Source organism: Peromyscus californicus, unplaced genomic scaffold (assembly GCF_007827085.1).
Source record: "Peromyscus californicus insignis strain IS unplaced genomic scaffold, ASM782708v3 Scaffold_7__1_contigs__length_154581171, whole genome shotgun sequence".
NCBI classification, from domain to species: domain Eukaryota; kingdom Metazoa; phylum Chordata; class Mammalia; order Rodentia; family Cricetidae; genus Peromyscus; species Peromyscus californicus.
The window spans coordinates 138,937,937-138,951,880 of record NW_026294595.1 but is presented as its reverse complement, the minus strand read 5'-3'; the positions used below and the strand labels follow the sequence as shown (position 1 = coordinate 138,951,880).

Below are 13,944 nucleotides of genomic sequence, written 5' to 3'. Positions count from 1 at the left end.
AAGCCTTGGGGTGACACCTGAGCATGTCAGAGAGTGGGAAAGTAAAGAGAGCAATGAAGTCTCCACTGAGGTTGAAGGTGGAGGAGTCAGCACTCTGAGGGTCCAGATCTTTCTCAGCAGTAAACATCCTGCCTGAGGGAGGAGGCTGGGAAAACCAGCTGAGCTAGTGGAACTAGCTAGGCTCTGAGCTCAGACTGATCTGCAGCAAGTGCTAGGTGGGACAGAAGGAGCTGCATTGCCCAAGTAATCTACCAACCATAAACTCCCAGCTCTCAGTCTCCACAGTTGCTCACAGGTGATGGGACTTGCTCCTTGCCACAGCTTGAAAGCACTGACCAATGTGCTCTCCATTGGTCATATTGTTTTTTACCTGCAAGTTTTCTAAATGATAAAGTTTTAATACTTGTTTTTTAAACAGAAAAGTTTTTTAACTTTTTATTTTTTGAGATTATAATATAATATTATTCCTTATACCCACAGATAAATGTAATTCTTCTCTCCACTCATGAAAGAAATTTCCCTTTGCAACAGAGACCATTACAGAATAAGATAACCAATCAAAGAAGAGTTGTGGAACCCAGTTCCAACCCGAATATCTAGAACATGGCTCCTAACAAGAAGATAAGCTGTTCTTCTGCCTTGGGAGTATAATTTGTCTATGCTCAGGACAATTATGAAGAAAGCATTTCTGTCCTTTACATTTGTCCTCAAGTTTTTTTCCTTTCCCCTGATGCACTATATCAAGATGCTTTTTATTATCACGCCACTTCCCTTCTCTAGACATCATAGATCTTGTTCCCCTTTACCACTGCAATGAATTCTGAGATACAGCAGTCTGTTATGAATGTGATTGAGTCCTGTTCTGATGTGGAGCCACCATCTCTTGATAGGTTTAATTGGACTTTTTCTGATTTTCTTTGTGAAGATCACGAGCTGTTTGGTTTTATCTTCATCTTGTGCACACAGCATGACACAGACTCTGTTTTTTGCCCCACAACCAAAATCCATTTTCTAGACTCATTCTTCTACAAGTCAGCTCACCATAGAAGAGTTCTTCCTGGTATTTTCTCAAGGGAAGTACATGGAGTAGTGGAGAAGTAAGCAAGAAAAGGAAGTAGTTTGCCTTCTTGGTAATGTCAAATCTTTTGACTGGCATCTCTACTGAGGGCAGTTATCTTCTGGCTTGGGACAAAGAGATAAGATTAGGAGGAGCTCAGAGCTCCTAGATAAAAGCCAGTATCCTCATGTTCTGTTTGATGACTGAGTACCTTTATCTGCGGTCTTCCCATGAAAACATGAGTGGACTTCACCTTAACCCCTTCCACACAACACTCTTCTAGGTAAACCAGCATTGGGGGTATAATGACTGAGAATACTTTTTCACATGCCTTCTCTTAGATCCCCTGCCGGGCTGCTGTGAGGGCATGCAGGCTCTCTGCAGAGATGGCTAATTCTGCTGTGCTCTTCCCACACCATGTCTGCCTGGGGAAACTAAAGCCCGGCCTCATGAACCACTGGGAATCTTCTCACAGTTGCAGGGAACTGTACTTTTACAGGAGGTGGACAGGCTCCCTTTGCATCCACTCAACATGTTCATAGCATTCTTATATTAACACATTCACTAGTGATGAGAGACATAACCAGTGACTGGCTGAAGTTGTTTTTCATTTGCAAAAGACTTCCCTCATTAAGTGGGTACTGTGGTTTTAGATGATTTCATGAACATAATGAAATAAGGAAACCAGTTTCCTTTCTCCTTCTTCCAACAGTCATTGCTGTCTCCAGCCAAACACATAAAATTTCTCCCACACTTGAAAAGCCTTCTGTAGCTCCCCTCACTCTTGAGATGCAGCCCCAATGCTTACTCACTGAATACAGACCACAGAGCACTCTTGACCTTGTCTCTACTGCTCTCCATCCTGCAGATGATGGCCTGCCATACTGCAGTCATAGGCGCTCATGAAGCTGCTAATGAGAGGAAACATTGGAGGATTTTCATACAGGTCAGTAGTAAGGTTAGGCATTTTAGAGTTATTTTAGTGCAGTGATATCTCAGTTATTACTGAAATTTTCTTTGGAATCCTTACCTTCGCCTTCTTTCCGGTGCCATTCTTTACCTCTGTAAATAGGCCCTTTGAGATGAAACAGATCCATGTCCATCTCATTTAGAAAAAAGAAGAAGTGCACATCATGTTTGCAACACGGCATGAAACTAAGGCCGTTGTGGACAAGGCCCCACACTTGAACTACAAAGTCTTGGACAGGCCCTGGTTACTCTTGTGATCTCTGCCTTGAACTTCTTCTGGAAACACCATGTGATGATCTTGAAGTGACGATAAAGATTTTTCTGGGACATGTGGGGGTAAGACAAAGACTGACATCATGTGTCTATAGTCTCTAGAAATATTGACAATATCTCCTACTGAGAAGAAGGCAGAAGCCAGCACGCCAGATAAGTAGGAATGGGGGAGGCCTTTTGTGACTCCAGCCACTTCTGTGCACCAAGCAAAGAACATATAAAGAGAAGGTTGGCTGAGCTCTCAGTGAAGGCCCCTCCTGGCGAGATGAAGTCCATCTTCTTCAGCCTTTCTCTGCTCCTCCTTCTGGAGAAGGAAGCAGCTGGGATAGAAATCTATGGTGAGTGCAGGGAGTCACTTGATAGGAAGGCATTCAGGGAGAATGTCCATAAGGGTGTTCTGGCAGTGAGAAGAACCCTCCACAGGGTCATCTTGATGCATTTTGACACTTCTCCATCCAAATCACCATGCCTTGTGGGTACCTCAGGGGGTTGATGGGAGGAAATCCTGGGATAAGACTAGGAAGGGAGCTGGGCAGACAACGTAACTCAAACATTCTTGTTATCAATTACCAGGTGGGAGAAAAGGACACTTTCTAGTAAAATCGCCCCCAGTTGTATTTATCCAAAAAGGCCATTTCCACTACAGGCCCAGAGGAGCCCAGGAAGACGAACCTGAAGGAGGCATTGTTGTGCAAACTAAACACCATGTATATGGCCAAGATGCTGCTGAGGCTGACCTGGGAGAGACTCAGAGTTCACAGCAACAGACAGGTTTAAACGAAGACATAGTTTGTGATGAAGAAGACGAGATTAGCCAACAAAAATCCCAGCTCAAATCCCAGTCACAAATAAAATCCCCAACCCAACTAAAATCCAGTGGAGCCCAACTGAAGTCCCAGACAGGCCAGCTAAAGACCCTAGGACAGGTGAAATCACAAATCAACCTGAAATCCTACAGAGCCCCTCTGAAATCCTACCAGGCAACACTAACTCTCCAAGAAGGCCTTCCTCAACAAATCAAGGGCAAAGACTACGCCCTGAAGGAAGATCTGGCCCAAGTGCGTCAACAGCATAAAAATGTTCACAGGCTCCAAAGAAAGCTTGGCCGGGCCAGGAAAACAGCAGCGTTCTTTCCATATTTTAGACACCACTCCCAAGACGATGATGATGGGTATTTTGTGCAGTTTCAAGAACAACTACAGGGTGGAATTCGTCACATAAAATCTTTCCACCAAGGTCACGGGGCCTGCTACTGTCCAAAAGGAGGGCTAACCCTATATCAAGATGCCTTCACAGAATAATGCATTCATTTTTCAGTCAAGGATCAGGACACATTTAGAGGTAAGTGTCTTACCAAACAGGAGAGCTAGCTACCCCAGTGCTTATAGGAAGTCCACGATGGACTCCCTGGGCCCATTATGGGATTGGTAGTGAAGCCTACTGCAGTGGATGTGCTGGACTGCAAAGTGTATGGAGCTGAGCTCCATTCTCTGGTGAAGCAAGGCCCTGGTAGAGGCTGAGTGAGCTTCCTGGGCCGTCAGTGTGTCTCACATTCCTCTCCTTAATGGGTCTTTTCTATACATTTATTTTGCACATGTGTAGCCATTAATGATTTGAACATGTGCCACTTATAAATCACGTAAATTTAAGATGTATTTTTGTAGCTTCTTATGCTTTGGATTGACATGGCTCAGTGTCTTGCTACAGTGTTACCAAACATTAGTGGTTTTGTTTCACATACCAGTTAATGTTCTTCAGTCCCATTATCCTTTATCCTTTGCAGGTTCCCTCATCCTTCAGAGGTCCCAGATGTGTGGGGTTTGCTCCATCTTTGGGAATACAGGAGCTAAATGAGTCCCAAGAACCATCCTTGTTTGTGATACAGGAGCTGGGAAAGGGAGGCCTAGGGTGGTGAGGAACCAGTTCCAGGGGATGTTTGCTCTATCAGGAGAGAAATCTGCAGCTTGGGGAGGAAAAGGACGTTACCTGTATGTTTGTGTCAAGGGACACTTCGTCTGAAGAGAAGGGAAGCAACAGAGTCTGTGGGCCCAGTGACCAGTAGTGGCTAGTATCCCAAATGGCCGTCATTTGGTTCACACAGACAAGGGCCCTGGTCACACTCGCTTCCTGTCTGCTCGTCTTCACTAATGTGCGTCACCACCTGTGTCCTCTCTCCACAGGAGTCACCTGACCTGTGTGGACTGAGATGTCTTCCAGATGCAGACTCCTCTGTAGTCCTAGATGCTCTTGCATGGATGACAGGACCCACCACACTTTCATTCCTGAAGCTTCTAAACTTGATGCATCCTCACACCAATGCTCTCTAATAAAGAGATCCTTTCTGGCATCATTTGTTTTTTTTAAATATGTATTTTTCAATTGAAACAGAATTTTATCTTTTTCCCCTCCCCCTTTTCTCTCTAGCCCTGCCCTGACACCCTCCTTCCAACGTCTCCCAAACTCTCAAATTGGTATCCTATTTATATTTGGTTATTGTTTTTGAGTACATATATATGTATATGTATTCATAAATATATAAATACAGCTTATTGAGTCTATGTTTGTTGTTTGCATGTATGTGGCTTCAGAGTTGAGCACTCTAATTTGTACAACCAATGAGGGGGCTCATTCCTGGGATAGGTTAATTCTTCTTCTCCAAGGAGTCTTTAGTTTCATTCATTCCTTGTTTAGGAATGGGTCCCTGTGAAATCTCCCCCGTTTATAGCAATATGTCCATTGATGTTGCCATTATTTTGTCTTGTTTATGAAACAATTTCTAGTAGACACTGTTTCACTGCAGATTTTTTTCATAAAATCTTTTTGCCTTCTCTTCTCCAATGTTCCCTGAGTCTTAAATGCAGGAGCTATGGTGTAGATATATCTGTTGGGGATGGGGTCACCAAGATCCCCTGATCTCTGCATTGTTTCTGGTTGTGGTGGTTTCTGTGGTGGTCTCCATTTGTTCAGAGAGGCTTGTTTGATGAGGAGTGACATAAAGGTAAGACTGAGAGGATTTACACTGGTCTAGCAAAGGAAGAAGGGGTAATTGATTCTCTTCTAAGTTCCATGACCTCACTTGCCCCAGGAAGTTGCATAAGTTCTCTGAAGTAGACATGATTTTCCTCCTTTGAGTGAGCCTAAGTCCAATTAGACACATGTTGGCTACTACCAACATGTGAGTGGCCCTTGCTGCACCTTTAACAGCTACCTTACCATGTTGTGTACTTATACCTGAGGATTTGGAGCTAGGAACAACAGATGAAAGAAAATGCCATGTTTGTCTTTCTAGGTCTGGACTACCGACTCAATATAATCTTTTCTAGGTCTATCCATTTACCTTCAAATTTCATGTTTTTGAAGTTTTTGAAGAAAAGTTTCACTTTTCTTTACAGCTGAATAGTTTTCCACTGTGTATATGCAACACATTTTCATTATTCATTCTTCTTTTGAAGGATATTAGGGTTTTTTTTTTCATTTCATAGCCATTGTGAATAGGGTGGCTATGAACATGACTGAGCAAGTATCTGTGGAGTACGAAGTTGAGTCCTTTGGGCATGTGCTCAGGAGTGACACAGCTATGTCATCTGGTAGATTTATTTTTAGCTTTTTAAGGACTCTCCACACTGATTTCCTGGATGGTGGCACCAATATGTATTCCCATCAACAGTGAATAAAAGTTTTTCCTTCTATACATAGTCTCATAACTACAGCAAAAAAAAAAAAAAGAAAAACTAGCAAAAACCAAAAAGGCAAAAAATATACCTGAGAAAAGGAAAAACAGAATGTCCACATGCAAAAGAATAAAATTAGGTCCATGTTTATCATCCTGCCCAAAAATAAGATCCAAGTAGATAAAAAACCTCAGTGAGGCCTCACTTTTCATTGAGGCCTGTGGACAGTTAAGGATTTAGATGGCTTATAAATTGCCCGTGTACCAGTAAATAACCCCCTTGAGTGATATCCATTCAAACAAATGTAATTAAACTCAATGGGTTGAAAAGGAAGGAAGAAAAAGTTATCAAAGTAGAAGGAAGATTGTTGGGAAGAAGAAAGTTTTTATTGGGGGAGGGGTTTGGAAGCATTAATGGGGTGAAAACACAGTACATACACGTATGAAGTTGTTATAGAGAAGAAACTGGTTGATAGAGTTCTTCATGTACCTCATAACCCACCTGAGACCAGCCCTATGACCCTTTTCCTAATAGGCTTTCAGAAACCAATATCTTAGAAATGCCAGGAAAGATGTATTTCAAAGGGCAATGTTTAGATTGTGGTTTCAAATTGTGCTGGATTAATAAAGCAGTGGTTGTAGGTTCTCCTTCAATATCCATGACTTCATTAGCCCTGAGTAGTTGACTAGTTTGCAGTTATGGCCTCCCTCTTGTTATGTGCACCTGAAGTTCAATTAGAGAGCTGTTGGTTACTGCCAAGGTATTGTAGTAACACTACTGTTACTACACCCATAAACTCTCACCAACAAGACTGCCTAAGTGAGCTGAAGAAGGATAACACCAATAGACATACCAAAGTGGATGGGGAAGGGCTGTGAGGCCTCAGTCCAACACAAAGGACCACAGGCAACTAAGGGATGCTGGGAGCAGGAGAAACACTCTTCTCCGGGAAAGAGCACACTGATTGGTTATGCGATACCAAATTGTCAGCCTTGAAAACATACAAATATGTAACATTATACAGGTTGAACAGGTTATATACATGAGTATACATATATGTATATGTTATGACAATGCAAAAAAGATCCCATGAATTGGAAAGAGAGCAAGGAGGTGTGTATAGGAGGGTTTGGAGGGAGGAAAGAAAGGAGGAAAATGTTTTGGTTATGTTATAATCTAAAAATAAAAAACTCACTATGAGAAAAATAAAAAAGGAACTTTAAAAGGCTATGCCAAATGTTTTGATCTACTGATGCCTGCAGGTATACCAGTCTAGAGGAGTACATCCCTCCCTCAGTCCAACTACTTCAGTTTCTTTTCAAAATGTATGTCTCATATGCTGACATATGAAGTCTCAACCATTCCAGTAAGATGAAGAGCTCAGGTCTCATTTCTGTTGATGTGCTAAAATACTTTGATTTTTTTAAAATTAGAAATGAAGATTTTATTTTAGCTTGCAATTTTAGGCTACAGTCCATCACTGAGGGAAAATTGAGGCAGAAATTTGAAGCAGCTAGTCCCATCTCATCCATGGTCAAGACTAGAGAGAAATAAATGCATGCACACTTGCCCTCTCTATTCTTACTCTTTCTACTCCACATTCCAGGATCTAAGCCCAGGGAATGGTGCCATCCACAGTGGGCTGGAACTTCTCACATTAGTCAACATAATCAAGACAATCCCCCACAAGCATGCTCATAAGACAATTTGATCTACACACTCCCCTGCTGAGACTCTCATCTTGGGTGATTCTAGGTTTTATCAAGTTGACATTTAAAAATGTCATTTTAGGGAACAATTGCAGAGACCCATAGCCAGACATCATGCAGAGTGAGAGAGAGAGAGAGAGAGAGAGAGAGAGAGAGAGAGAGAGAGAGAGAGAGAGAGTCTAAATAGGAGGTCTCCATCAAATTTCTCCCCTCAGAGCTCAGGTAATCCTGGGGCAGAGGAGGTGGAAAGATTGTAAGAGCCAGAGGGGATGGAGGACACCAGGAGAACAAGGCCCTCTGAATCAACTAAGCAAGGCACATCTGAACTCACAGGGACTGAAGCAGCAAGCCCAGAGCCTACATGGGTCTGCACCTCTGCATGCACATTAGCACTATTAGCTTAGTATATTTATGGGACTCCTGAGTGTGAGAACAAGTTGGTCTTTGACTCTTGTGCCTGCTTTTGGGATTCTTTTCATCCTGTTGGGTTTCTGTGATAGTTTTCTTTTTATTGAAAATATTCTTCTCTCCTACAGTACATCCCTGTAGATGTAACCAACCATCTTATCAAATAAGAAACACAGAGCCCGCCGGGCGGTGGTGGCGCACGCCTTTAATCCCAGCACTCGGGAAGCAGAGCCAGGCGGATCTCTGTGAGTTAGAGGCCAGCCTGGGCTACCAAGTGAGTCCCAGGAAAGGCGAAAAACTACACAGAGAAACCCTGTCTCGAAAAACCAAAAAAAAAAAAAAGAAAAAAGAAACACAGAGCCCATTCAGAGAAGAAAGCCAAGAGGTCAGAGCTAAGAGCCTCACCCTTCCTGCTTCAGCGATCCTCTTCAGTCAAGAGAGCTCTCCGAAAGGGATCTACTTCCTGTGTGTATGTCTTTATATAGTCTAGCTGTTCTGCCTTCTCATTGGTTGTAAACCCAAACATGTGACTGCCTCGTCACTGCCTGTATGTACCGCCCTCCAGGTCCTTAAAGGCGTGCGCCACCGCCGCCATGCACTTGCTATGGCTCTAATAGCTCTGACCCCCCAGACAACTTTATTTATTAACATACAATTAAAATCACATTTCAGTACAAGTAAAATACCACCACATTTCCCCTTTTCTATTTTAATAAAAAGGAAAAAAAAGAAAAAGTTTATAACTAGCCAAAGAAAAACTATATACAAAAGTACAATGACTATATACAATATATACAAGTAATAAATGTCTAAACAATATCTAGTCCATTTGTATTTGACAAATTCAGAGAAAATAATTTCATTATCTATCCTATTTTGTTAAGTCCAAAATGTATCTAATTCACTTTCTATCCTAATTAATCTTGAACTATAACTAACTAACCTTCAACTATAACTAACTAATCTTCAACTCCCTCAGAGACCCAAGAAGGAAATAATATTAGCTAACAAAAATAAAAACAGGAAGTACATGCAAGCAACTTCCAAAAAATTTGTGAGTTGACAGAAACAGCCAGCTGCCTGGACAGTCACCTGAGGTTTCTCCGCAGTGCTGGGGCATCGTCTTCAGCCTATAGGCTTAGCGTATCTGACAGACTCATTTGTGAAGTAGGATGTACACAAGGTCAACAGTTCAACCTCACATTGAGTGAGAGCAGTCCATGTACCAGAAACACCTGAATTCCACTAGTGTCATGTCATGATTCAGGATTTTAAATTCTGGAAATTGTTGATGGTTTTTTAATTCAACTGTCCATTCTTCTTGCCTGTGTATATATGGCTTCATCTCAGCATCCCGTTCTTCTCCACATCCCTCTATCAAATGCCAGTCTACTATTGAGAGGCGTGAGCTTAGTTACTCTTCAAGAATAACTGTTTCAGCTGCTGTTCCATTGCACATCAGAAGCCATCGGCCCACTGCCTGTTCAGCTGCCTTCGAAGAAAAGGGCACTGTACCTTTTCCGAATTGCGAAGGCCACTTCAGGGATGGTGCCATATTGTCCTGGCCTCAGAAGATGCCTTTTGATAAAGCCATAACCACACTTGTTTAGGCAAGAATCAGTAGTCCTTTGTTTCATGTCCTGTCTGTCCATTTTGTCAGCAGTTGATTCGAGGATACTTGGTTCTCCAGTGGCTAACTTTTGCCACAATGAAAGTTAACTCCATATGCAGTTTCTTCAATGCCCATATTTTCTCTGAAGTAGATTGGTACTGCCAGGAGGCGCCATGTCTCATAGTCATAACAAAAAAGAAAAATTTTCTAAGTTATTAAAACATTTTAAATGCCATATTCTGTAGCTCTCTGAAGGGTTTGAAGATGACCTGTCTAAAATATATCTGCTCAATTTTTAAAACATATCTAATATGACTACAAGTTCTATTGTAATGTCTAACTACTAACTTTCATTTCTTTATATTCTAATAGTTGGTAATAATAACATTCAAGAATCAGAAAATTGCGTTGTTAAATGAACAGTATAAGTACAATTAGAAATACACATATAGCATTTTCTAACAATATCAATTCCAATATATATAATTTGTATACAATATAAAGCAATCCAATCCAATGTAAAGTATTTAAACTAGTAATTGTCTTTTTCTTCTTTTCTTTTCTTTCTTTCTCTCTTTTTTTTTAAACAAGAACCTTAAATCTAATCTCCTTTGCTTAGTCTTTTTCCTAACCCTTGACAACAACTTGTAACCAACCCCCCTAAACAATGAAAATTATCCCAGACCCAAAACCCATTAAAAAGACCAAAAAACCACCCGCCCCACACCACCTCTTTGGGAATGTGGGCATCATATTCTTAAAATTACTTCCTGCTGGGTATGGGTGAAGTTATCTTTATCCTGAAAGAAAAATTTTAGGTTAATTGTCAAATTCTAGGAAAGGTAACTATGTCCTTCATTATCCAGTCTGTGTATAATGCCAAAGTTCAGGGTTTATCTCAAGTCCTTATTCAAGAAGTCTTTGAGACTGGATAATGAAGGTTGGGAGAGATTGCTGTGAAGATATTCTCTTCTAGGGAAGAACATTCATGGTTCCAAGAGACAGACATTTATCAGACTGTAATTGTTCCAAACCATAGAGGAGGCACAAAAAACAATGTCTGCAGGGAACCATGACCATGCCTAACAGTGACTTTGAAATGTTCAAAAAGATGACAGAATTCTAAAACGATGATTCCTCATGGACTATGATAAAACCATTAAGCCGATTAACACCACGAAAAGATTGACTTTGGACTACAAACTGGTCAGGACAATTTCGAGATGACTAGCTGAGATGATCCAGCCTGACAGACTACTCCAGCAAGGACTTGTGACAAGCCCTGAACTTTCCTATTATGCAGAGACTGGACAAATGATACAGGACTTGACAATTAACCCAAAAATTTTCTTTTCAAGATTCCCTAAAGATATCTTCACCCCTAGAAAGAAAAAAGAAAAAGAGAATAAGATGAGATAGATCATTGAATCTACTCTGAGAAAAAAGATAAAGAAATAATAGGATAAATAGGTAGATCACTGAATCTACACTGAAGAAAAAGGGGAAGATATAAAAATGACAAAAGGTAGACTACTGAATGTATTATGAAAAGAAAAAAGAGACAATATGGATATGATAAGATAAAAAGGGAGATTATGGAACCAACCTTTAAAAAGGAACTACTTGTTTTAAATAAGAAGTAATGAAAATTTTTTGGTCTGAGTTTATCAGATGTTACTGGACTGGACATTGTTAATATATATAAAGGAGTTTTTATCTGAATCTGTCAAATGTTAATGGACTAGACATCATTAATGTAATCTTGACTGTGTATATTGTATATACTTATTGGACATAATTTTTCTTGTATTAGTTATAAGCTTTTTTAAATTTTAGACAAAAAGAGAGGAAATGTGGTACTGTGTTTCCCAAAATATTGTGTACCTTAATAAACTTATCTGGGGTCAGAGAACAGAAAAGCCACTAGTTAGGCAGTGATAGCACACGCCTTTAATCCTAGCATTCCAGAGGCAGAAATCCATGAGTTCAAGGATACAGACAGGCATGGTGACTCATCACGCCTTTAATCCCAGAGAACAAGCCTTTAATCCCAGGGAGTGGTGGTAGAAAACAGAAAGGTAAGGCCGGGCGGTGGTGGCACACGCCTTTAATCCCAGCACTTGGGAGGCAGAGGCAGGCGGATCTCTGTGAGTTCGAGGCCAGCCTGGGCTACCAAGTGAGTTCCTGGAAAGGCGCAAAGCTACATAGAGAAACCCTGTCTCGAGAAACCAAAAAAAAAAAAAAAAAAAAAGCAGAAAGGTATATAAGGCGTGAGGACCAGAAACTAGAAACATTTGGCTGGTTAAGCTTTCAGGCTTTGGAGCAATGCAGTTCAGCTGAGATTCATTCTGGATGAGGACTCAGAGGCTTCCAGTCTGAGGAAACAGGACCAGCTGAGGAACTGGCAAGGTGAGATAGCTGTGGCTTGTTCTGTCTCTCTGATCTACCAGCATTGACCCCAATAACTGGCCTCAGGTTTGATTTTATTAATAAGAATTTTTAAGATTCCTGCTACACATCCCAAGCACAGTCTTCCTCCCTCCACTCCTCCTGGTTCTCCCCCACTTCCCCTCTCCCCTGATCCACTCTCCTTGTTTCCTCTTCAGAAAGGAGCAGGCCTCTAAAAGACAAAACACCACAAAAGAAGATACAACAGGACAAGGCAAAAGCCCTCGTGTTGAGGCTGGACAAGGAAGCCTGATCTTCTCTAATGAGAGACAGAAAGGGAGTGAGTCCGGAGGACGGAGAAGGAGGGAAGGGACTGGGAGGAGTAGAGGGAAGGGAAACGATAAAAATTAATAAATTAACAAAAATAAATAAATAAAATACAAACTACACCTCCATTTATTTTCAAAAAAACAGATGACTCTGGTGGGGTAAAACATGCACTGTGATTGGTTACATCCATTAGGAAACAGTTATCAAGAGCCTTAAAAATGCTTACACCTCCAATCTTAGTCATTTCAGTCCTAGGAATGGTTTGTAAAGGAACAATTAGTGCTCTGAAAGTACTGACGTGCAAAAAGAAATGAAAGTAACTCAAATGATACAAGAGTAAAAATAAACGACAGCACAAATGCTGTACATCACAGTTGACTAATAAAGAACAAGGCGAAAAGAAAAATACCTGAAATATTAGATCATTTACATGTATAAAATTTCCTGTGACAAGTAAACAGATGTTAGATCTCAAACTGGGAATGCATGGACTCATAGAGGTGTCTATAGCTTTATACTTACAAAATATGTAAAATAAAAAACACCAAGAAGGGAATGTCATTTTCTTCAGTGGTGTAACCACTGGTAAGCTGCCTTTGTGCCAGCAAATAACCCCAACCATGTTCAGGCAAGGAACCCTAGTTAACTCAGAGAGTCACACACAAAAAGAAGGAAAGAAAATAGAAGCTGAACACCTTCAGAAGGAGGGTTTCAACAAGGGAGGGGTGAGAGGGGGAATGAGAAGTGAAAATGACTAGAATTAATTATACAAATGCATATAACAGTCAAACAAAAAATATTCAAAATTTTAAAAAAGTCACCTTGGAGCCGGGTGGTGGCGGCGGCGGCGGCGGCGGCGGCGGCGGCGGCGGCGGCGGCGCACGCCTTTAATCCCAGCACTCGGGAGGCAGAGGCAGGAGGATCTCGGTGACTTGGAGGCCAGCCTGGACTACAGAGTGAGTTCTAGGAAAGGCACAAAGCTACACAGAGAAACCCTGTCTCGAAAAAACCAAAAAAAAAAAGTCACCTTGGAAAAATAGACTAATTATAATTGTTGGGAAGAGTGTCTTCCACATGAAAACTTTGCTGCCCAAATGATCTACTTTCCAGTATCTAAGATGCTTCCTGAGAAGGCAGATTCTTTAGGAACAGAAGATAACATGGAGGAGTAAAGATGGTTTTCCAGTTCCAGTTCAGCCACAGGAGCCATTCATCTTCAGGAAATCTGTCTCTGTCTCCAGGCTTGAGTTCACCATTCATACATGGGAAAGTGCAGACAGTATTCCTGAACTCCATTTCATATCTATTGGCTGAGATGAGGTAGGGCTGCCCCACTTCTGTGATTGTGTGACAGGAATTGACCTAATTTATTTATTCATGAGTACGTGTGAAGCTTGTGATAACGAAAGAATGACTCTCATTGTGGTCAAATACCAACACACCTGCCTCTGGCCCCACAAGTTCAGAGTCACGTGACCTGGAGTCAGAGCCACCATCTTTTTGATTTTCAAAAGTATAACTCTTCAG

The 13,944-nt window shown here is 41.3% G+C and overlaps 1 protein-coding gene across 1 annotated transcript; it reads left to right on the top strand.

The window, feature by feature from the left end:
* The first annotated feature begins 2,564 nt into the window (after positions 1–2,564).
* On the top strand, positions 2,565–3,600 carry LOC128100501 (seminal vesicle secretory protein 3A-like). Its single transcript, XM_052722716.1, has 2 exons — positions 2,565–2,637; positions 2,873–3,600. The coding sequence occupies exons 1-2, from the start codon at positions 2,565–2,567 to the stop codon at positions 3,598–3,600; spliced, it is 801 nt and encodes a 266-aa protein (XP_052578676.1).
* The last annotated feature ends 10,344 nt before the right edge of the window (positions 3,601–13,944 follow it).

Bases quoted from the DNA above. Each gene is read 5' to 3' on its own strand.
- LOC128100501 (XM_052722716.1), top strand. From the start codon at position 2,565: ATGAAGTCCATCTTCTTCAGCCTTTCTCTGCTCCTCCTTCTGGAGAAG. The intron at 2,638-2,872 runs GTGAGTGCAGGG...ATCAATTACCAG, and splicing joins AGCTGGGATAGAAATCTATG to GTGGGAGAAAAGGACACTTT.